This window comes from Pristiophorus japonicus, chromosome 16 (assembly GCF_044704955.1).
Source record: "Pristiophorus japonicus isolate sPriJap1 chromosome 16, sPriJap1.hap1, whole genome shotgun sequence".
NCBI lineage: Eukaryota > Metazoa > Chordata > Chondrichthyes > Pristiophoridae > Pristiophorus > Pristiophorus japonicus.
In genome coordinates this window covers 138,217,817-138,242,816 of record NC_091992.1, presented here as the reverse complement: position 1 = coordinate 138,242,816, position 25,000 = coordinate 138,217,817, and the positions used below count along the sequence as shown (strand labels likewise).

Genomic DNA, 25,000 nt, shown 5'->3' with positions numbered 1-25,000 from the left:
AGAGAGAGGGGAGAGAGAGAGAGAGAGAGAGCATGAGGGAGAGAGAGAGAGAGAGAGAGAGAGTGTGAGGAGAGAGAGAGAGAGCGTGAGGGAGAGAGAGAGAGAGAGAAAGAGCGTGAGGGAGAGAGAGAGCGAGGGCGTGAGAGAGAGAGAGAGAGAGAGAGAGAGAGTGAGAGAGAGAGAGAGAGTGAGTGTGAGGGCGAGAGTGACAGAGAGAGAAAGAGAGAGAGAGAGCGTGAGGGAGAGAGAGAGAGGGCATGAGAGAGAGAGAGAGAGAGAGAGAGAGAGAGGGCGTGAGGGAGAGAGAGAGAGAGCGAGAGAGAGAGAGAGAGAGAGAGTGAGTGTGAGGGCGAGAGTGACAGAGAGAGAGAGAGCGTGAGGGAGATAGAGAGAGGGAGAGAGGGCATGAAGGAGAGAGAGAGAGAGAGAGAGGGCGTGAGGGAGAGAGAGAGGGCGTGAGGAGTAGAGGGGGAGAGAGAGAGAGAGAGAGAGAGAGAGAGAGAGAGAGCGTGAGGGAGAGAGAGTGTGAGGGAGAGAGAGAGAGAGAGAATGAGCGTGAGGGAGAGAGAGAGAGAGAGAGAGTGTGAGGGAGAGAGAGAGAGAGAGGGCGTGAGGGAGAGAGAGGGAGAGAGAGAGAGAGAGAGAGAGAGAGAGAGAGTGTGAGGGAGAGAAAGACAGAGAGAGAAACAGAGAGAGTGTGAGGGAGAGAGAGAGAGAGAGAGTGGATGCGAGAGAGAGAGAGAGTGGATGCGAGAGAGAGAGAGAGAGAGAGCGTGAGGGAGAGAGAGAGAGAGAGAGCGTGAGGGAGAGAGAGAGAGAGAGAGAGAGAGAGAGAGAGCGAGCGTGAGGGAGAAAGAGAGAGAGAGAGTGTGAGGGAGAGAGAGAGAGTGTGTGTGAGAGAGAGAGAGTGTGAGGGAGAGAGAGGGTGTGAGGGAGAGAGAGTGAGGGAGAGAGAGTGTGAGGGAGAGAAAGAGAGAGAGAGGGCATGAGGGAGAGAGAGAGAGAGAGAGAGAGAGAGAAAGAGAGATTGTGAGGGAGAGAGAGAGGGCATGAGGGAGGGAGAGAGAGAGAGAGAGAGAGGGGAGAGAGAGAGAGAGAGCGCGTGAGGGGAGAGAGAGAGCATGAGGGAGAGAGAGAGAGAGAGAGAGTGTGAGGGAGAGAGAGAGAGAGAGTGGAGGGTGCGAGACAGAGATAGGGAGAAAGAGAGAGAGAGAGAGAGAGCAAGATAGGAGGCGTGTATTAATCAGAAACACAATCTCCCTGCACTACCTACAGAAAGACCCGTGGCTTGGGGAACAGAGCCTGAGATATACGGGGTTTGTGTGGGGGGGTGGGGTCTGTGCAGCCTGTCTGCGGCTCTCCGTCCCTCAGTGTTTTTTTGTAGGGGGGAATCGAGCTTTCTGCGAACCCCAGCACTGATTATCTCGTACACGGGACCCCCACACTGCTGGATGGGGCCAAGATTGGGGTCCGCCGACAGAGCTTCGAGTTACTGTGCAGGGACGGAGGGCAGGGGCAGAGATAGTGGATTGTCACTGGGTACATTACCCACTCCTGCTGTACCTGTCCGTACCTGTACAGCAGGAGCGCGAGGTCGGGGCGAGGGAGGTCGGGGCGAGGGAGGTCGGGGCGAGGGAGGTCGGGGCGAGGGAGCGGTGAGGTCAGGGCGAGTGAGGTCGGGGCGAGGGAGCGGTGAGGTCGGGGCGAGGGTGGTCGGGGCGAGGGAGGTCGGGGCGAGGGAGGTCGGGGCGAGGGAGCGGTGAGGTCGGGGCGAGGGAGGTCGGGGCGAGGGAGCGGTGAGGTCGGGGCGAGGGAGGTCGGGGCGAGGGAGGTCGGGGCGAGGGAGCGGGGAGAGATTGCAGAGCGACGTGATCGAGGCCCAGAAGAGGCGAGGGGCCCAGGGGCAGCATGGCCCAGCCCACACTGCGATATGTGAGCGCAATGGGTCAGTGCAGCAGAGCAGGTCTCCAGTTGTCCTGGTTAACCCTTGCCCCTGGACCAAGACCTCGCTCGGTCAAGCCCCGTGTGGTGGCTGGTGTGCAATGGTCACCCCATGTTAACTAATCCACACACAGGCATCGTCCACCCTACCGTATGTAGTTCGGGATTGGGAATATTAGATCCTTCATTGAAACACCTGTGAACTTATCCCTTTTTGGCGTGGGAGCAAGTCATCCTCGATACGAGGGAGCACCTAAGATGATGATGACATTCTCCAGATGTTGTGCATTTCATGTTTCCCGGATAAAGTACGGTTCGTGACACGTTACAATTCCCGTGGCCCAGATGTTGAAGGAGTGGAGTTCAGTGCCGATTACCTTCAGGTGATGTGATGGTGGAGGAGAGCGGGGTCCCGGTACATGAGGACTGGTCAACGGCTCCAGAGGACGAAAGCGTCACATTCTCACTCTCGGGTGTTACACCACAATCCTGAGGAATAAGAGCTCAGTTCAGAGACAGTGCCATCCGTGGTCCGGACACTAACACTATGAACCACACGGCGAGACACACGGCGAGACACACACCGAATCACACGCCGAGACACACGCCGAATCACACGCCGAGACACACACCGAATCACACGCCAGGACACACGCCGAGACACACGCCGAATCACACGCCGAGACACACGCCGAGACACACGCCGAGACACACGCCGAACCACACGGCGAGACACACGCCAAGACACACGCCGAGACACACGCCGAATCACACGCCAGGACACACGCACAGACACACGCCAAGACACACGCCGAGACACACACCGAATCACACGCCAGGACACACGCAGAGACACACGCCGAGACACACGGCGAATCACACGCCAGGACACACGCCGAGACACACACCGAATCACACGCCAGGACACACGCAGAGACACACGGCGAATCACACGCCAGGACACACGCAGAGACACACACCGAGACACACACCGAATCACACGCCAGGACACACGCCGAGACACACGCCGAGACACACGCCGAATCACACGCCGAGACACACGCCGAGACACACACCGAGACACACACCGAGACACACGCCAGGACACATGCAGAGACACACACCGAATCACACGCCAGGGCACACGCCGAGACACACGCCGAATCACACGCCGCGACACACGCCAAGACACACGCCGAATCACACGCCGAGACACACGACAAGACACACGACGAGACACACGCCGAGACACACGACGAGACACACGCCGAGATACACGACGAGACACACGCCGAATCACACGCCGAGACACACGCCAAGACACACGCCGAATCACACGCCGAGACACACGCCAAGACACACGACGAGACACACGCCGAATCACACGCCGAGACACACGCCAAATCACAAGCCGAGACACACGCCGAGACACACGCCAAATCACACGCAGAGACACACACCGAGACACACACCGAATCATACGCCAGGACACACGCCGAGACACACGCCGAGACACACGCCGAGACACACGACGAGACACACGACGAGACACACGCCGAGACACACGCCGAGACACACGCAGAGACACACACCGAATCCAGCGCCGAGATAAATGACGAGACACACGGCAAGACACACGCCGAATCCAGCGCCGAGACACATGCCGAGACACACGCCGAATCACACGCCAGGACACACGCCGAATCACACGCCAGGACACACGCCGAGACACACGCCGAATCACACGCCAGGACACACGCCGAGACACACGCCGGGACACACGCCGAGACACACGCCGAGACACACGCCGAATCACACGCCGAGACACACGCCGAGACACACGCCAGGACACACGCCGAATCACACGCCGGGACACACGCAGAGACACACGCCGGGACACACGCCGAGACACATGCCGAATCACACGCCGAGACACACGCCGGGACACACGCCGGGACACACGCCGGGACACACGCCGAGACACACGCCGAGACTCACGCCGAATCACACGCCAGGACACACGCCGAATCACACGCCGAGACACATGCCGAGACACACGCCGGGACACACGCCGGGACACATGCCAGGACACACGCCGAGACACACGCCGAATCGCACGCCGAATCCAGCACCGAGACACATGCCGAGACACACGCCGGGACACACGCCGGGACACACGCCGGGACACATGCCGAGACACACGCCGAATCCAGCGCCGAGACACATGCCGAGACACACGCCGAATCGCACGCCGAGACACACGCCGAATCCAGCGCCGAGACACACGCCGAATCCAGCGCCGAGACACATGCCGAGACACACGCCGAATCGCACGCCGAGACACACGCCGAATCCAGCGCCGAGACACATGCCGAGACACACGCCGAATCCAGCGCCGAGACACATGCCGAGACACACGCCGAATCCAGCGCCGAGACACATGCCGAGACACACGCCGAGACACACACCGAGACACACGCCGAATCCAGCGCCGAGACACATGCCGAGACACACGCCGAATCGCACGCCGAGACGCACGCCAAATCACACGCCGAGACACACGCCGAGACACACGCCCAGGCACACGCCGAGACACACGCCCAAACACACGCCGAGACACACGCCGAATCACACGCCGAGACACACGCCGAGACTCACGCCGAGACACACGCCGAATCACACGTCGAGACACACGCCGAGACACACGCCGAGACATACGGCGAATCACACGCCGAGACACACGTCGAGACACACGCCGAGACACACGCCGAGACATACGCCAAATCACACGCCGAGACAAACGTCGAGACACACGCCGAGACACACGCCGAGACATACGCCAAATCACACGCCGAGACAAACGTCGAGACACACGCCAGGACACATGCCGAAGCACACGCCGAGACACACGGCGAGACACACGGCAAGACACACAGCGAATCACAGTCCGAGACACACGCCGAGACACACGCCGAATCACACGCCGAGACACACGGCAAGACACATGCCGAGACACACGGCAAGACACATGCCGAGACACACGCCAAATCACATGCCGAGACACACGGCAAGACACATGCCGAGACACACGCCAAATCACACTCCGAGACACACGCCGAGACACATGCCGAGACACACGCCGAGACACACGCCGAGAAACACGCCGGGACACACGCCGAGACACACGCCGAGACACACGCCGAATCACACGCCAGGACACACGGCGAGACACACGCCGGGACACACGCCGGGGCACACGCCGAGACACACGCCGGGACACACGCCGAGACACACGCCGAATCACACGCCAGGACACACGCCGAATCACACGCCGAGACACACGCCGAGACACACGCCGAATCACACGCCGAGACACACGCCGAGACACACGCCGAGACACACGCCGGGACACACGCCGAATCACACGCCGAATCACACGCCGAATCACACGCCGAGACACACGCCGAGACACACGCCGAGACACACGCCGAGACACACGCCGAGACACACGCCGGGACACACGCCAGGACACAAGCCAGGACACACGCCAGGACACACGCCGAATCCAGCGCCGAGACACACGCCGAATCCAGCGCCGAGACACACGCCGAGACACACGCCGAATCCAGCGCCGAGACACATGCTGAGACACGCCGAATCGCATGCCGAGACGCACGCCGAGACGCACGCCGAATCGCACGCCGAGACGCACGCCGAATCACACGCCGAGACACACGGCGAGACACACGGCGAGACACACGCCGAGACACACGCCGAGACTCACGCCGAGACACACGCCGAATCACACGCCGAGACTCACGCCGAGACACACGCCGAATCACACGCCGAGACACACGCCGAATCACACGCCGAGACACACGCCGAATCACACGCCGAGACTCACGCCAAGACACACGGCGAATCACATGCCGAGACACTCGCCGAATCACATGCCGAGACACACGCCAAATCACACGCCGAGACACACGCCGAGACACGCGCCGAGACACACGCCAGGACACACGCCAAATCACACGCCGAGACACACGCCAAATCACACGCCGAGACACACGCCGAGACACACGCCAGGACACACGCCGAAGCACACGACGAAACACACGCCGAGACACACGCCGAGACACACGCGGAATCACACGTCGAGACACACGCCGAAGCACACGACGAGACACACGCCGAGACACACGCCGAGACACACGGCGAATGACACGCCGAGACACACGCCAAATCACACGCCGAGACACACACCGAGACACACGGCGAGACACACGCCAGGACACACGCCGAAGCACACAACGAGACACACGCCGAGACACACGCCGAATCACACGCCGAGACACACGGCGAATGACACGCCGAGACACACGCCAAATCACACGCCGAGACACACACCGAGACACACGGCGAGACACACGCCAGGACACACGCCGAAGCACACAACGAGACACACGCCGAGACACATGCCGAGACACACGCCGAATCACACGCCAGGACACACGCCGAGACACACGGCGAATCACACACCGAGACACTCGCCGAATCACACGCCGAGACACACGCCAAATCACACGCCGAGACACACACCGAGACACACGCCGAGACACACACCGAGACACACGGCGAGACACACGCCAGGACACACGCCGAAGCACACAACGAGACACACGCCGAGACACACGCCGAGACACACGCCAGGACACACGCCAAATCACACGCCGAGACACACGCCGAGACACACGCCAAGACACACGCCAAGACACACGCCGAATCACACACCAAATCACACGCCGAGACACACACCGAGACACACGCCGAATCACACACCAAATCACACGCCGATACACACGCCGAATCACACGCCGAATCACACGCCGATACACACGCCGAGACACACGCCGAATCACACGCCGAGACACACGCCGAATCACACGACGAGACACACGCCGAATCACACGCCGAATCACACGCCGAGACACACGCCGAATCACACGCCGAGACACACGCCGAGACACACGCCGAATCACACGCCGATACACACGCCGAGACACACGCCGAATCACACGCCGAGACATACGCCGAATCACACGCCGAGACACACGCCAAGACACACGCCGAGACACACGCCGAGACACACAGCGAATCACAGTCTGAGACACACGCCGCGACACACGCCGAATCACACGACGAGACACACGCCGAGACACACGCCGAATCACACGCCAAGACACACGCCGAATCACATGCCGAGACACACGCCGAGACACACGCCGAATCACATGCCGAGACACACGCCGAGACACACACCGAGACACTAATCAACCTCATTATATCCCTGCGATCAGAGAGTGTGTGTTTATCCTGGGGTCAGAGTTTATGCTGGGGTCAGAGGGGTCAGAGGGCATGTGTTGATCTTACTGCAGATAATCAAATAAAACTGACCCAAGTTTTTCGGGACTGTACCTCAACTTCTTGATTGGACGGTTTACGGGGGGACACTGGGATCTGCCCATTGCAGAATGATTTCTCTTCATCTTCCTCGTGAAGAATGGAGGAGTTCTGTAATAGCGACCTTGAAAGAAAGTGTGAATGCTGTCAGTACACAGAATGAGAGAGAGAGAGAGGGAGACAGACAGAGAGAGAGAGGGAGACAGAGAGAGAGAGAGAGAGGGAGACAGAGAGAGAGAGAGAGATGGAGAGACAGAGAGGGAAAGACAGAGAGAGACAGAGAGAGAGAGAGACGGAGACAGAGAGAGACAGAACGGGGTGAGAGGGACCGAGATGGGGAGAGAGAGAGACGGAGAGAGAGAGAGAGAGAGAGAGAGAGAGACTTTTATATATGTGGACTTGTATTTACTCTGTACAGCCACCAGAGGGCTCATCCCCTGGAGTCCCACAGGATCGCATAATCCTTTGGGAGCACAGGTATTTAAGGAGGCTTCACAGGTTGGAGAGGCACTCTGGAGACCTGCAATAAAAGACTAAGGTCACACTTTACTTTGAGCTCAGTGTTCAGTCTGACTCTTTCTCCATACACAACAACTAGCGACGAGATACAGATAACGAACCCAAAGATGCAGAGAACAGTGGGTATCCTGGAGAAATTTTCGGAGTGAGATGATTGGGAAACTTTTGTGGAGCGACTCGACCAATACTTCGTGGCCAATGAGCTAGATGGGGAAGAGAGCGCTGCCAAACGAAGGGCGATCCTCCTCACCGTCTGTGGGGCACCAACGTATGGCCTCATGAAGAATTTGCTCACTCCAGCGAAACCCACGGAGAAATCGTACGATGATTTGTGCACACTGGTCCGGGAGCATGTGAACCCGAAGGAAAGTGTTCTGATGGCGAGGTACCGGTTCTACACCTACAAAAGGTCTGAAGGCCGGGAAGTGGTGAGTTAGGTCGCCGAGCTAAGACACCTTGCAGGACATTGCGAATTTGAAGGACATGCTCAGAGACTTTTTCATACTTGGCATTGGCCACGAAACCATACTTCGCAAACTTTTGACTGTTGAGACCCCAACCTTGAGTAAGGCCATAGCGATAGCCCAGGCGTTCATTGCCACCAGTGACAATACGAAGCAAATCTCTCAGCACACAAGTGCTGCTACAAGTACTGTGAACAAAGTGATGTTGTTTTCAAATCGTAACGTACAGGGCAGGTCACACATACCTGCAGCTACATGTCCGCAGGTGTCTCAGAGTCCACCATCAAGGGTGATGAATGCAAGGCCATTAACACCTTGTTGGCGCTGCGGGGGTGATCATCAGTTCCATTTATTTCGCTTCAAAGGATACGTTTTCAAGGGCTGTGGAACAATGGGACACCTCCGAGTGTGCAGGCGAGCTGCAAAGCCTGTTAAACCTGCAAACCATCATGTTGCAGAGGAGGACAGATCCACGGAGGATCACGACGAACCAGAGCCTCAGACCGAGGAAGCAGAGGTACATGGGGTGCACACATTCACCACGAATCGTCCCCCGATAATGCTGAATGTTGAATTAAATGGACTCCTGTTGTCAATGGAGCTGGACACGGGCGTGAGCCAGTCCATCATGGGCAAAAAGACTTTCAAAATGTTGTGGTGCAACAAGGCTTCAAGGCCAGTCTTAACTCCAGTTCGCACGAAACTAAGAACTTACATTAAAGAACTGATTCCTGTAATCGGCAGTGCTACCGTAAAGGTCTCCTACGATGGAGCGGTGCACAAGCTACCACTCTGGGTGGTACCAGGTGATGGTCCCACGCTGCTCAGCAGGAGCTGGCTGGGAAAGATACGCTGGAACTGGGACGACGTCCGAGTGCTATCGCCTGCTGACGACACTTCGTGTGCCCAGGTCTTAAATAAATTTCCTTCGCTGTTCAAACCAGGCATCGGGAAATTCCAAGGAGCAAAAGTGTTGATCCACCTAATTCTGGGGGCGCGACCCATCCATCAGAAGGCGAGAGCAGTACCGTACATGATGAGGTAGAGGGTAGAGATCGAGCTAGACCGGCTACAAAGAGTGGGCATCATTTCACCGATCGAGTTCAGCGAGTGGGCCAGTCCTATTGTCCCAGTCCTCAAGGGAGACGGCACCGTCAGAATCTGTGGTGATTACAAAGTAACTATCAATTGTTTCCCTCTGCAGGACCAATACCCACTACCAAAGGCTGACGACCTCTTTGCAACGCTGGTGGGAGGAAAGACGTTCACGAAGCCGGATCTGACTTCAGCCTACATTACGCAGGAACTGGAGGAATCATCGAAGGCCCTCACCTGCATCAACACGCACAAAGGTCTTTTTGTTTATACCAGATGCCCGTTTGGAATCCGATCAGCGGCGATATTCCAGAAAAACATGGAAAGCTTACTGAAGTCGGTCCCGCACACCGTGGTCTTCCAGGACGACATCTTGGTCACAGGTCGGAACACAGTCGAGCATCTGCAGAACCTGGAGGAGGTTCTTAGTTGACTCAACCACGTGGGGCTCAGGTTAAAACGATCGAAGTACATTTTTCTGCCGCCTGAAGTGGAGTTCCTGGGAAGGAGGATTGCGGTGGACGGCATCAGGCCCACCAACACGAAGAAAGAGGCAATCAAGAACGTACCGAGGCCACAGGACGTGACGGAGCTGCGGTCGTTTCTGGGACTCTTGAATTACTTTGGTAACTTCTTACCGGGTCTCAGCACACTGTTAGAACCACTACATGTCTTACTACGAAAAGGGGGCGAATGGGTTTGGGGCAAAAGCCAAGAAAATGCCTTTGTAAAAGCGAGAAAATTGTTATGCTCAAGCAAATTGCTTGTGTTGTATGATCCATGTAAGCGTTTGGTACTAGCATGTGATGCGTCATCATACAGCGTCGGGTGTATTGCAACAAGCTAATGATTTTGGAAAACTGAAACCAGTTGCTTATGCATCCAGGAGTCTGTCTAAGGCTGAGAGAGCCGACAGCATGATTGAAAAAGAAGCGATGGCTGTAAAGTCCTGTCTCCGCAGTACAGACTCACACGAGGCACATACTGAAGTCAAGGTCACTCAGGACCTGCACCTTTATTACACAGCTCTCGAATGCCACATTTGCCTGAGACCTGTCCTTATATACCTGTCTGGAACAGGTATCCAGTGTCTCCTGCAAGTGCACCCCTGGTGGTAAGGTAAGCTAGTGGTTACAGGTCATCTCTGGTTACAGTCATGGAAAGCATGGTAAGATACAGTTATGTACAGTAGTGTGAGATACATGACATCACCCTCCCACAAGGTCTTTTTGTCTTTATAGGTTCAGCCTCTCAGGTGGTCTACGCTCTCGCATGGAGCGTCTTAGTTGTGGTTCAGTTGATTGCCTTGGTGCCTGTTGTTCTTTCGGGGTGATTGCTGGTATCTCGCCTGGGCTGTCTGTTTCATTCAGTATGATTGTTGGTATCTCGCCTGGGCTGTCTGTTGGGATTGCCCTTTCCTCAGGTTGTTCCCTCTGTCTGTCCACCAGGTGTGGTGAGTTACACATTGTAGTCTGCCTCTGGTTCAGCAGTGTTGTTGGCAAATCTACTTTTGACCTGGTCTACATGCCTCCGGCAGGTTTTGCCATTGTCCATTTGTACTACCAGTAGCCTGTTTCCTTCCTTGCCCGTTACTGTCCCTGCAAGCCATTTGGGACCCCTGCCATAGTTTAGCACAAACACTTTGTCCCTATCTCATTCCACCTCCCCCTCGAATTTCGGTCATGGTACTCAGTTAGCTTACGGCTCTTTGTCTCAACGATTTCATGCATGTCTGGGAGGATTAACGAGAGCCTAGTCTTTAAGGTTCGTTTCATCAATAGTTGCGCGGGGGGGATCCCAGTCAGTGAGTGCGGATGAGATCTGTATGCCAGCAGCAGTCGCGACAGGCGACCCTGCAGCGTGGGACCTTGGATTTTAAGCATGCCTTGTTTAATGATCTGCACTGCTCGCTCCGCCTGGCCATTGGAGGCCGGCTTGAACGGTGCCGTCTTGACGTGATTTATGCCGTAGTCACTTATAGAATCTTGGAATTCTGCACTGGTGAAGCACGGACCATTGTCACTGACCAATATGTCAGGAATTCCGTGCGTTGCCAACATGGTTCTAAGGCTCTCCACAGTGGTGGAGGTGGTGCTCGAGTTTAAAATGGTGCATTCGATCCACTTAGAAAATGCATCCACAACTACGAGGAACATTTTGCCCATGAATGGGCCTGCATAGTCTACGTGCACCCGCGACCACGGTTTGGTAGGCCAGGGACTTCCTGGGGGCATTGCTGAGTTGGGCACAAATGGTGCACCTTCGGACGCAGAGCTCCAAGTCCGCGTCAATACCAGGCCACCAGACGTGGGATCTGGCTATGGCCTTCATGAGAACGATCCCCGGGTGCTCGCGGTGGAGCTCCCGGACAAATGCCTCTCTGCCTCGCAGAGGCATGACTACTCAGCTGCCCCACATCAGGCGGTCTGCTTGTAGTGAAAGCTCATGCATGCGCCTATGGGAAGGTTTGATCTCCTCGGGGCAGGCATTGCGAGCCTCTACCCAGTCACCGGTTAAAACACATCTTTTTACTAAGGATAACGTGGGGTCGCTGGCCGTCCAGGCTCTGATTTGGCGAGCCGTCATGGGCGAACCTGTGGACTCAAAGGCATTGATTGCCATGACTATCTCACAGTCCTGTTCGTCAGACCCTTCCGTGGTCGCCAGGGGTAGCCTGCTAAGCGCGTCGGCACAGTTGTCTGTGCCTGGTCTGTGCCTTATGGTATAGTTGTAGGACGCCAGCATGAGTGCCCACCATTGAATTCGCGCCGAGGCGTTGGCGTTTATTGCCTTGCTCTCGGATAGGAGGGACGTGGGGGGCTTGTGATCAGTTTCTAACGTGAACTTGGCCCCGAAAAGGTATTGGTGCATCTTTTTGACACTGTACACGCACGCGAGCGCCTTCTTCTCCACCATACCATACCCGCGCTCCGCCCGCGAAAGTGACCTGGAGGCATAAGCTATGGGTTGTAATTTACCCGCACTATTAACATGTTGTAAAACGCACCCGACCCCATACGCTGACGCATCACATGTGAGAACTAGCTTTTTACCTGGGTCAAAGAAAGTCAAAACACTGTTGGAACACAGAAGGTTGCGTGCCTTATTGAAGGCGCGTTCCTGGGCGTCCCCCTAAAACCAATCGCACCCCTTCCTGAGTAGCACGTGGAGAGGCTCCAGCAGCGTGCTTAAGTTCTGCATAAAGTTCCCAAAGTAATTGAGTTGCCCGAGAAAGGCGCGCAGTTCTGAGACATTCCGGGGCCTGGGTACCAGGTGAATTGCTTCTGTTTTGGACTCTGTTGGGCGGATTCCATCAGCGGCAATCCTTCTGCCCAAAAATTCAACCTCGGGTGCGAGAAACAGGCACTTGGATTTCTTAACTCTTAGGCCTACCCGATCCAACCGCTTTAGTACTTCCTCCAAATTACAGAGATGGGAGTCGGTGTCCCTGACCGTGATAAGTATGTCGTCTTGAAATACAACCATCCCCGGGATGGACTTGAGCAGACTCTCCATGTTGCGCTGGAATATGGCAGCTGCCGACCTGATGCCGAATGGGCATCAATTGTACATGAAAAGGCCTCGATGTGTGTTGATGGTGGTGAGTAGCTTGGATTCCTCGATCAATTCTTGCGTCATATACGCAGATGTGAGATCTAGTTTTGAGAAAAGTTTTCCTCCAGCAAATGTGGCAAGTAAGTCGTCCGCTCTGGGCAGCGGGTACTGGTCCTGTAGGGAGACTCTGTTTATTGTAGACTTGTAATCCCCACAGATTCCTACGGATCCATCAGGCTTCATGACTGGGATGATGGGACTTGCCCAGTCGCTAAATTCCACGGGTGAGATAATGCCTTCCCGCAGAAGCCGGTCCAGTTCATGTTCAATCTTTTCCCTCATCACATAGGGTACAGCTCTAGTCTTATGATGGACTGGTCTAGCATCCTGTGTGATGTAGATACTGAAGTCAAGGTCACTCAGGACCTGCACCTTTATTACACAGCTCTCGAATGCCTCACTTGCCTTATATACCTGTCTGGGACATGTATCCAGTGTCTCCTGCAAGTGCACCCCTGGTGGTAAGGTAAGCTTGTGGTTACAGGTCATCTCTGGTTACACTCATGTAAAGCATGGTAAGATACAGTTATGTACAGTAGTGTGAGATACATGACATTAGCGTGTGTCTATGGAGTAAAGAAAATGCATCAATACCTGTTTGGTTCGAATTGGAGACTGACCATAAGCCACTTATATCCCTGTTCTCCGAGAGTAAAGGGATAAATACCAACGCATCGACCCGCATCCAGAGATGGGCGCTCATGTTGTCCGTATACAACTACGCCATCCGCCACAGGCCAGGCACAGAAAACTGTGCCAATGCTCTCAGTAGGCTGCCATTGCCCACCACGGGGGTGGAAATGGTGCAGCCCGCAGATCTAGCCATGGTTATATGGAAGCATTTGAGAGTGAGCAATTACCCGTCACTGCCCGGCAGATCAAAACCTGGACAAGCCAGGACCCCTTATTATCTCTAGTCAAAAGCTGTGTGCTTCACGGGAGCTGGTCCAGTGTCCCAGTGGAAATGCAGGAAGAGATAAAGCCGTTCCAGCGGCACAAAGATGAAATGTCTATACAGGCAGACTGCCTTCTCTGGGGCAATCGAGTAGTGGTCCCCAAGAAGGGCAGAGACACCTTCATCAATGATCTCCACAGTACCCACCCAGGCATCGTAATGATGAAAGCGATAGCCAGATCCCATGTGTGGTGGCCCGGTATTGATGCGGACTTAGAGTCCTGCGTTCACAGATGTAATACATACTCGCAGTTAAGCAATGGACCCAGGGAGGCGCCGCTAAGTTTATGGTCTTGGCCCTCCAAACCGTGGTCTAGGGTACACGTCGACTATGCAGGCCCGTTCTTGGGTAAAATGTTCCTTGTGGTTGTAGACGCGTACTTCAAGTGAATTGAATGTGAGATAATGTCGGCTAGCATGTCCGCTGCCACTACTGAAAGCCTGCGGGCCATGTTTGCCACACATGGCTTACCCGATGTCCTGGTGAGCGACAACGGGCCATGTTTTACCAGTGCTGAGTTCAAAGAATTCATGACCTGTAACAGGATCAAACATGTCACATCTGTCCCATTTAAACCAGCGTCCAATGGTCAGGCAGAGAGAACAGTGCAAACCATCAAGCAAGGCTTGAAGAGGGTAACTGAAGGCTCACTGCAGACTCGCCTATCCCAAGTCCTGCTTAGCTACCACACGAGACCCCACTCACTCACTGGGATCCCACCTGCTCAACTGCTCATGAAAAGAGCACTTAAGACAAGCCTCTCGTTAGTTGGCCCTGATCTACATGAACAGGTAGAGAGCAGGTGACTTCAACAAAGTGCATACCATGATAGCGCAAATGTGTCACGTGAGATTGAAATCAATGATCCTGTATTTGTATTAAATTATGGACAAGGTCCCAAGTGGCTTCCCAGCACTGTCGTGGCCAAAGAGGGGAGCAGGGTGTTTCGGGTCAAACTTTCAAATGGACTCATTCACCGGAAACACTTGGACCAAATCAAACTCAGATTCACGGACTACCCTGAGCAACCCACCTTGGACCCTACCTTTTTTGATCCCCCAACACACACACCAGTGGCAACCGGCACCACAGTTGACCACGAAGCAGAACCCATCATCTTCAGCAGCCCTGCTGGGTCCAACACACCAAGCAGCCCAGCAAGGCCAGCAAGGCCCAACACACCAGGCAGCCCAGCAAGGCCAGCTGCACAGCAGCCCAGCGAGGGCCCAACAAATGATTCAACAACACCAGCTTTCACACCGAGACGATCAACCAGGGCAAGAAGGGCCCCAGATCGACTCACCTTGTAAATAGTTACACTATTGACTTTGGGGGGGGGGGGGGGGGCAGGGGGAGTGTTGTTATATATGTAAACTTGTATTTACTCTGTACAGCCACCAGAGGGCTCATCCCCTGGAGTTCCAAGGGATCCCATAATCCCTTGGGAGCACAGGTATTTAAGGAGGCTTCACAGGTTGGAGAGGCACTCTGGAGACCTGCAATAAAAGACTACGGTCACATTTCACTTTGAGCTCACAGTGTTCAGTCTGACTCTTTCTCCATACACAACAGAGATAGAGACAGAGAGAGACAGAGACAGACGGGGAGAGAGAGACAGAGAGAGAGTCAGAAAGAGAGAGAGAGAGAGAGAGTGCCAGACAGTGAAGGTTCTACTCACTTGGATGTGCTTTTGTTGAGCTTGAGCGCTTGGCTGGCACTGTCACAAACCCTTTCCAGCGGAGACACGGCCCGCACAGGAAGAGTGCGCCCCTCAGGCCCAAAGGAAGGCAGTGGACTGTGGTCAGGACCATCTCCGATTCGGTGAATGGGAGGGGCTGATGGAGAAGGAGTGAGAGGGCCATTCAGGGCCTCGAGCAGAGAGACAGCCTCATAGCCCGAGGGGATGTGATCAGAGGACTAGCGGAAGGAAGAACAGATTTTACAATTCGTCAACTCAACCAAGACAAGCCAAGCCTATCCAATCCAAGCCAGTTAACATGCTGTTCAACCCAAGTTTAACACAAAAGGTGGGATTGCATTGAGCCACAGATCAGTGCTGGGGACACATGGTGTGGAGATAGTCAGTGAGCACTGCCCCACCATGTGTCCACACCCCAGCACTGCCCATTCTCCACTCACTCATCACACTTTGACTCACTCTGTATAATCTCACACCAGTCCAGCCAGTGGGGGGGGTGGGGTTAGGCCCCAGCCGGATCAGGTGTGTGTGACACCGCTCCCCCGCCAACACTCACCGAATGATCATCGCACTCGGACACCTGGGATGCGATGACCGGGGTGTAACCGCTCGGGGTCAGAGGGTTCAACTTCTTCCTCATTGCCCTGATCTGTAGGAGTGCTCGGAACGCTGCGAGAGAGAGAGAGAGAGGGGGGGTCAGTGATCCACAACCCCGGCCCGGACCCTGGGACCCCCGGACCCTGGGACCCCCGGACCCTGCGACCCCCAGACCCAGGGACCCCCAGACCCAGGGACCCCCAGACCCAGGGACCCCCAGACCCTGCGACCCCCGGACGTAGGGACCCCCAGACCCAAGGACCCCCAGACCCAGGGACCCCCAGACCCTGCGACCCCCGGACGCAGGGACCCCCAGACCCTGGGACCCCCAGACCCTGCGACCCCCGGACGCAGGGACCCCCAGACCCTGGGACCCCCGGTCCCTGGGACCCCCGGACCCTGCGAACCCCGCGACCCCTGGACCCTGCGATCCCCGGACCCTGGGACCCCCGGACCCTGCGAACCCCGGACCCTGCGACCCCCGGACCCTGGGACCCCCAGACCCTGCGAACCCCGGACCCTGCGACCCCCTGACCCTGGGACCCCTGGGACCCCCAGACCCAGGGACCCCCGGGCCCTGCGACCCCCGAACCCTGCGACCCCCGGACCCTGCGACCCCCGGACCCAGCGACCCCTGGATCCCCCAGACCCAGGGACCCCCGAACCCTGCGACCTCCGGGACCCCCGGACTCTGGGTCCCCCGGACCCTGGGACCCCCGAACCCTGCGACCCCCGGACCCTGCGACCCCCGGACCCTGGGACCCCCGAACCCTGGGACCCCCGAACCCTGGGACCCCCGGACCCCCGGACCCAGGGACCCCCGAACCCTGCGACCCCCGGACCCTGGGACCCCCGGACCCTGGGACCCCCGGACCCCCGAACCCTGCGACCCCCGAACCCTGCGACCCCCGGACACTGGGACCCCCGGACCCTGGGACCCCCGAACCCTGCGACCCCCAGACCCTGGGACCCCCGGACCCTGGGACCCTGGGACCCCCGGACCCCCGAACCCTGCGACCCCCGAACCCTGCGACCCCCGGACACTGGGACCCCCGGACCCTGGGACCCCCGGACCCTGAGACCCCCGAACCCTGCGACCCCCGGACCCTGCGACCCCCGGACCCTGGGAACCCCGAACCCTGCGACCCCCGGACCCCCGGACCCTGGGACCCCCGAACCCTGCGACCTCCGGACCCTGGGACCCCCGGACCCCCGAACCCTGCGACCCCCGAACCCTGCGACCCCCGGACTCTGGGACCCCCGGACCCTGGGACCCCCGAACCCTGCGACCCCCGGACCCTGCGACCCCCGAACCCTGCGACCCCCGAACCCTGCGACCCCCGAACCCTGCGACCCCCGAACCCTGCGACCCCCGGACCCTGGGACCAAGCTTTGGTCAGCTGCTATAATTTCTACACTCGTGAAGCACCTTGGGACGTTTCACTACATTCATTGTGCTATATAAATACATGTTGTTGTTGTCGGGGGCGGGACTCTGGTTGCCGGGGACACTGGATGATCTTACGGAGGCGACAGATGGGACAGTTGTTTGCCTGGTACCGCAGTGTGTCTGCGCAGGCGTTACACAGACAGAGGTGTCGACACGGGAGGATTAGTGTGTCCCGCACATCGGACAGACACACCACACACTCAGCGCTGTTATCGCTCAGCTCATCATCAGCTACCTGCACAGGGAGACAGAGAGAGAATAGTGAGAGAGGCACTGGGCCAGAGGAGCAGGGGAGGGGAGTGGGAGGGCAGGGTGAGGGGACAGGGGAGGGGGGAGGGGAGTGGGAGGGGGAGGGGAAGGGGGAGGGGAAGGGGGAGGGGAAGGGGGAGGGTGAGGGGGAGGGGGAGGGGAAAGGGGAGTGGGAGGGGGGAGGGGACAGGGAGTGGGAGGGGGGAGGGGACAGGGAGTGGGAGGGGGGAGGGGGAGGGGACAGGGGAGGGGGAGGGGACAGGGGAGGGGTGGGGGGAGGGGAAAGGGTGGGGGAGGGGATAGGGGAGGGAGGGGACAGGGGAGGGGGGGACAGGGGATGGGGAGGGGGAGGGAACAGGAGAGGGCGGGAGGGGAGGGGGGGAGGGAACAGGAGAGGGCGGGAGGGGAGGGGGGAGGGAACGGGGGAGGGGGAGGGGCAGTCGTTCATTCACTCGACCCCCTCACTCTTGAAGGATGCAAATTGAAGCGTTTTATATAAAATGCGAATCTCTCCAAGTTTCCAAAAGCTCCTACCTTCGATTCCTGGGAATTATATTTATTTTCAATTCCATAGATTTCCTGTAGCAGATAACTGACCCCATCGACCTATGGAAAGAAAGAAAGAGAGAGAGTGAGAGAGAGAGTGAGGGAGAGAGAGAGAGAGAGAGAGAGAGGTGGCGGAGAGAGAGTGAGAGTGAGAGAGGGAGTGAGAGTGAGAGAGACAGAGTGGGAGAGAGCGTGAGAGTGAGCATGAGAGAGTGAGAGAGAGAGAGAGAGAGAGAGAGAGACAGAGTGAGAGAGAGCGTGAGACTGAGCGTGAGAGAGTGAGAGAGAGAGAGAGAGAGAGAGAGACAGAGTGGGAGAGAGCGTGAGACTGAGCGTGAGAGAGTGAGAGAGAGAGAGAGAGAGAGACAGAGTGGGAGAGAGCGTGAGAGTGAGAGTGAGAGAGAGTGAGAGAGAGAGACAGAGTGGGAGAGAGCATGAGAGTGAGAGTGAGAGAGAGTGAGAGAGAGAGAGACAGAGTGAGAGAGCGTGAGACTGAGCGTGAGAGAGAGTGAGAGAGAGAGAGAGAGAGAGAGAGAGAGAGAGAGAGAGACACAAAGTGAGAGAGAGAGAGTGAGAGAGAGGGAGTGAGTGAGTGAGTGAGTGAGGGGGAGAGAGAGTGAGAGAGAGAGAGAGACAAAGTGAGAGAGAGAGTGAGAGAGAGGGAGTGAGTGAGTGAGTGAGTGAGTGAGGGGGAGAGAGGGGGGGAGAGAGAGATGAAGGGAGAGAGAGAGACAGGGACATGGAGAGAGAGAAATATTGGACCTGAAATTGCGGTTGGGGGCTCGATGCACAGCCCAGTGCCGGGGACCGGGGATTTCAGGAGCGTGTGCGCAGTCTGGGATCACGTGGGCCGGGCCGGGCCGACCAATGAAGATAGCTCTCACCATTCACCGTGACGGTGAATGGCGATTCCCCCAAAAAACACAAACATTTAAAATAAATAAGGAAAACACTTTTCATATATACATTTAATTGAAATTGAATTTAATTAAATGTTTTAAACAGCATTTTATTTGTTTTAATAGGGGTAAAAATAAACTTACCCTAATGCACAGGGATTTTTAATATAAATATTATTGATATGTTTATTTTTCTATTTGTTTAAACCCTTTCGCTGGTAAAAGCAGTCCTTACGCGTGCTTATACCAGGCGTAAGAGTTTGAAGGACATTCGCTGGGCAGGTGTTGGGCAAATAGCCCGAATCTCTGTCCGCGCAGGCCCTTCTCCCTGGACACGCGTTGGAACTATCAAGACATTTTGACAGATCGCAAGTTCCTGCTTTAGGCACATGCGCAGTGCGCCCGGAACCCGGAATGTGCAGGGAGCCTACGGCACACGCACTTCGGAGAGGCCGCGATTTCAGGCCCAATATAGTGACTACAATAGAGTGTGACAGGTGAGGGCTTCTCCTGAGGGAGAGGTGAAAGGTCACTCACCACTTGCTTCTGTTTGAGCGGTTTTACCGAGCAGTAGCCGTCCGCATTCTGTGAGTGAAAGAGGAACAGACCGATCACCGACACTCACCGACACACTCACCGACACCGACACACTCGCCGACACCGACACACTCGCCGACACCGACACACGCGCCGACACCGACACCAACACATTCGGCGATACCGGCACACTCACCGACACCGACACCGACACACTCACCGACAGACTCACCGTCAGCAACACACTCGCCGACACCAACACACTCACCGACAGACTCACCGTCAGCGACACACTCGCCGACACCGACACACTCGCTGACACACTCACCGATCACCGACACACTCACCGAACACTTGCTGCCATCGACACACACTGTCACCGACACACTCGCCGACACCAACACCGACAAACTCGCCGACACCGACACACTCGCAACACCCTCGCCAACACATTCGGCGATACCGGCACACTTGCTGGCACACTCACCGACACCGACACACTCGCCGATACCGACACACTCGCTGACACCGATACACTCGCCGATACCGACACACTCGCTGACACCGATACACTCACCGACACCGACACACTCGCCGACACCGACACACTCGCCGACACCGACACACTCGCTGACACACTTGCCGACACCCGCCAACACCGACACACTTGCCGACACCGACACCCTCGGCAACACATTCGCCGATATCGACACACTCGCCGGCACCGACCGACTTCAACACACTCGCCGATCACCGACACAATCACTGACACACTCACCAAACACTTGCTGCCATCGACACACTCGCCGGCACACTTGCCGACACCGACCAACTTCGACACACTCGCAACATCCTCGACAACACATTCGGTGATACCGACAAACTCGCCGACACCGACACACTCACCGACACCCGCCAACACCGACACACTTGCCGACACCGACACAATCGGCGACACCCTCAGCAACACATTCGCTGATATCGACACACTCGCCAGCACACTTGCCGACACCGACCGACTTCGACACACTCGCCGATCACCGACACAATCACTGACACACTCACCAAACACTTGCTGCCATCGACATACTTGCCGACACTGACACAATCACCGACTTCGACACACTCGCCGACGCCGACACACTCACCACCACTGACACACTCGCCAACACCCTCACTGACACCGACACACTCGCCGACACCGACACACTCGCCGACACCGACACACTCGCCGACACAGACACACTCGCCGACACTGACACACTCAACGACACACTCGCCAGCACCGACACACTCGCTGACATCGACACACTCGCTGACACACTCGCTGACATCGACACACTTGCCGACACACTCACCGAATACTTGCTGACATCGACACACTCGCCGACACCGACACACTCACCGACACACTCGTCGAAACCGACACACTCGCCGGCGCACTTGCCGACACCGACCGACTTCAACACACTCGCCGATCACCAATACAATCACTGACACACTCACCAAACACTTGCTGCCATCGACACACTCGCCAACTCCGACACACTCGCTGACACCGACACACTCGCAACATCCTCGACAACACATTCGCCGATCACCGACACACTCGCCGACGCCGACACACTCATCGACACACTCTCCGAACACTCACCGACACCGACACACTCGCCAACTCCGACACACTCACCGACACCGACACACTCGCCGATCACCAATACAATCACTGACACACTCACCAAACACTTGCTGCCATCGACACACTCGCCAACTCCGACACACTCGCCGATCACCGACACAATCACTGACACACTCACCAAACACTTGCTGCCATTGACACACGCGCCGACATGCTCGCCGACACCGACACACTCGCCGACACCGACACCCTCGCCGACACACTCGCCAAAACCGACACACTCGCTGACACACGCGCCGACAACGACACACTTGCCGACACACTCACCGATCACCGACACACTCACCGAACACTTGCTGCCATCGACACACTCGCCGACACCGACACAATCACTAACACACTCACCAAACACTCACTGACACCGACACACTCGCCGATACCGACACACTCGCCGATACCGACACACTCGCCGATACCGACACACTCGCCGGCACACTCGCTGGCACAGTCACCGACACCGACACACTCGCCGATCACCGACACACTCGCCGACACTGACACAATCACTGACACACTCTCCGAACACTTGCTGCCATTGACACACTCGCCGACACCGACACACTCGCAACATCCTCGACAACACATTCGGTGATACCGACACATTCGCCGGCACACTCGCTGGCACAGTCACCGACACCGACACACTCGCCGACACCGACACACTCGCTGACACAGACACACTCGCCGACACCGACACACTCGCTGACACACTCACAGATCACCGACACACTCGGCGACACCGACACACTCAACGACACACTCACAGATCACCGACACACTCGGCGACACACTCACCGATCACCAACACACTCACCGGCACCGACACACTCGCTGACACACTCACCGATTACCAACACACTCACCGACACCGACACCGACACACTCACCGACACCGACACACTCGCCGACACACTTGCCGATCATCACCATCAATAACTTGTATTGAAAAACATCCGACAATGCTTCATCGCAGCATCATCAGATAAAATGAAACTCTGAGAAACACAAGGCGATATTAGGGCAGGTGTGGCAACATCAATGGGAGTCAATGGTGGAGCGATTATAATCAGGGATGCTCAGGAGGCCAGAATTAGAGGAGTGCAGATACCTCGGGGGGTTGTGGGGCTGGAGGGGATTACAGAGATAGGGAGGGGGCGAGGCCACGGAGGGATTTGAAAACAAGGATAAGAATTTTTAAATCGAAGTGTTGCTTAACCGGGAGCCAATGTAGGTCAGCGATCACAGGGGGTGATAGGTGAGCGGGACTTGGTGCGAGTTAGGACATGGGCTGCCGAGTTTTGGATGACCCCAAGTTTACGGAGGGTAAAATGTGGGAGGCCAGCCAGGAGAGCGTTGGAATAGTCAAGTCTAGAGGTAACAAAGGCATTGGTGAGGGCTTCAGCAGCGGATGAGCTGAGGCAGAGTTGGAAACAGGTGATGGTATGGAGGTGGAAATAGGCGGACTTAATGATGGTGTGGATATGTGGACGTAAGTTCGTCTGTGTTCAATATGACACTAAGGTTGCGAAGAGTCTGGTTCAGCCTCAGACAGTTGCCAGGGAAATGAATAGAGTTGGTGGCAGGGAACGCAGTTTGTGGTGAGGACCGAAGACAGTGGCTTTTGTCTTCCCAGTATTTTGTTGGAGCAAATATTTGCTCATCCAGTACTGGATATCGGACAAGCGGTCTGACAATTTAGAGAGCGAGGAGGGGTTGAGAGAAGTGGGGGTGAGGTAGAGCTGGGTGTCATCAGTGTACATGTGGAAAGTGACGCTGTGTTTTCGATGATGTCGCCAAGGGGTAAGATGTAGATGGGAAATAGGAGGGGCCAAGGATAGATCCTGGGGGGACACCAGAGGTAACGATGCGGGCGGGAGGAGAAACTGTTGCAGGAGATTCTCTGGCAACGATGAGATGGATAAGAATGGAACCAGGCGAGTGCAGTCCCACCCAGCTGGACCATGGTGGAGAGGCGTTGGATATGGGTACTGGCAGAGGCTAGATGGGCCCAATGGCCTCCTCCTGTGCTTTCTGTGAGATGCTCCCCAGCTGGACATGTCAAAACCTGCACCTCAAACATGAACCCATTGTTTTCCCTCTCAGATGTGAGGGATTTTCATCGCATTTGGTGTTTTTTAAATCCCAGGTGTTGCCATGGAAGCGTAGGCCAGAGCCTGGAGCTGTGTTTAAACCGCCTACCTTATCGAATGTCGTCAGCAACACATGGGAGTGTCCCAGATGCTCTGGAGAGGAGAAACCAACAAAAAGGCTGAGTGAGCAGCGTGAGAATGCACGAGCATCGAGCACTCCTCCCCTCCCCCCCCACTCCCCGACAACCCCCCCCCCCTCCCCTCCCCCCCTCCCCGAAACCACCCCCCCTCCCCGACACCATCCCCCCTCCCCTCCCCCCTCCCCGACACCACCCCCCCCTCCCCTCCCCCCTCCCCGAAACCACCCCCCCTCCCCGACACCATCCCCCCTCCCCTCCCCCCTCCCCGACAACCCCCCCACCTCCCCGACACCTCCCCCCCCCCGACAACCCCCCCCCTCCCCTCCCTCCCTCCCCGAAACCACCCCCCCTCCCCGACACATCCCCCCTCCCCTCCCCCCCTCCCCGACACCACCCCCCCCCTCCCCTCCCCCCCTCCCCGACACCACCCCCCCCCTCCCCTCCCCCCCTCCCCGACACCCCCCCCCTCCCCTCCCCCCCTCCCCGACACACCCCCCACCTCCCCCCCTCCCCGACACCGCCCCCCCTCCCCGACACCATCCCCCCCTCCCCGACACACCCCCCCCTCCCCGACACCGTCCCCCCTCCCCGACACCACACCCCCCTCCCCGACACACCCCCCCCTCCCCGACACCGTCCCCCCTCCCCGACACCGCCCCCCCCTCCCCGACACCATCCCCCCTCCCCGACACCATCCCCCCTCCCCGACACCACACCCCCCCTCCCCGACACCACACCCCCCCTTCCCGACACCCCTCCCCGACAGCACCCCTCCCCTCCCCGAGACCCTCCCCTCCTCCCCCCCCGAGATCACCCCCCCTCCCCGACACCACCCCGCCTCCCCCCCTCCCCGACACCACCCCCCCTCCCCGACAGCACCCCACCCCCCCCGAGACCCTCCCCGACACCACCCCCTCTCTCCGAGATCCCCCCCTCCCCGAGACCCTCCCTTCGCCCCCGACACCCACCCCTCCCCGAGACCACACCCCCTCCCCGACACCACCCCCCTCCCCCCCTCCCCGACAGCCCCCCCTTCACAAC

At 57.3% G+C, this 25,000-nt stretch overlaps 1 protein-coding gene across 1 annotated transcript in view; it reads right to left on the bottom strand.

The window, feature by feature from the left end:
* The window catches only part of LOC139226238 (E3 ubiquitin ligase RNF157-like), a 50,809-nt gene extending 29,691 nt beyond the window's left edge, over nt 1-21,118 (bottom strand). Inside the window, exons 1-9 of the mRNA XM_070856859.1 lie at nt 21,096-21,118; nt 20,809-20,989; nt 20,031-20,078; nt 18,583-18,654; nt 17,875-18,034; nt 16,309-16,421; nt 15,732-15,970; nt 7,420-7,528; nt 2,319-2,430 (exon numbers count right to left, since the gene is read on the bottom strand). Coding sequence (XP_070712960.1) covers nt 2,319-2,430; nt 7,420-7,528; nt 15,732-15,970; nt 16,309-16,421; nt 17,875-18,034; nt 18,583-18,654; nt 20,031-20,078; nt 20,809-20,989; nt 21,096-21,118 — 1,057 coding nt within the window. The remainder of the gene's footprint in view (nt 1-2,318; nt 2,431-7,419; nt 7,529-15,731; nt 15,971-16,308; nt 16,422-17,874; nt 18,035-18,582; nt 18,655-20,030; nt 20,079-20,808; nt 20,990-21,095) is intronic.
* Nucleotides 21,119-25,000: the final 3,882 nt, after the last annotated feature.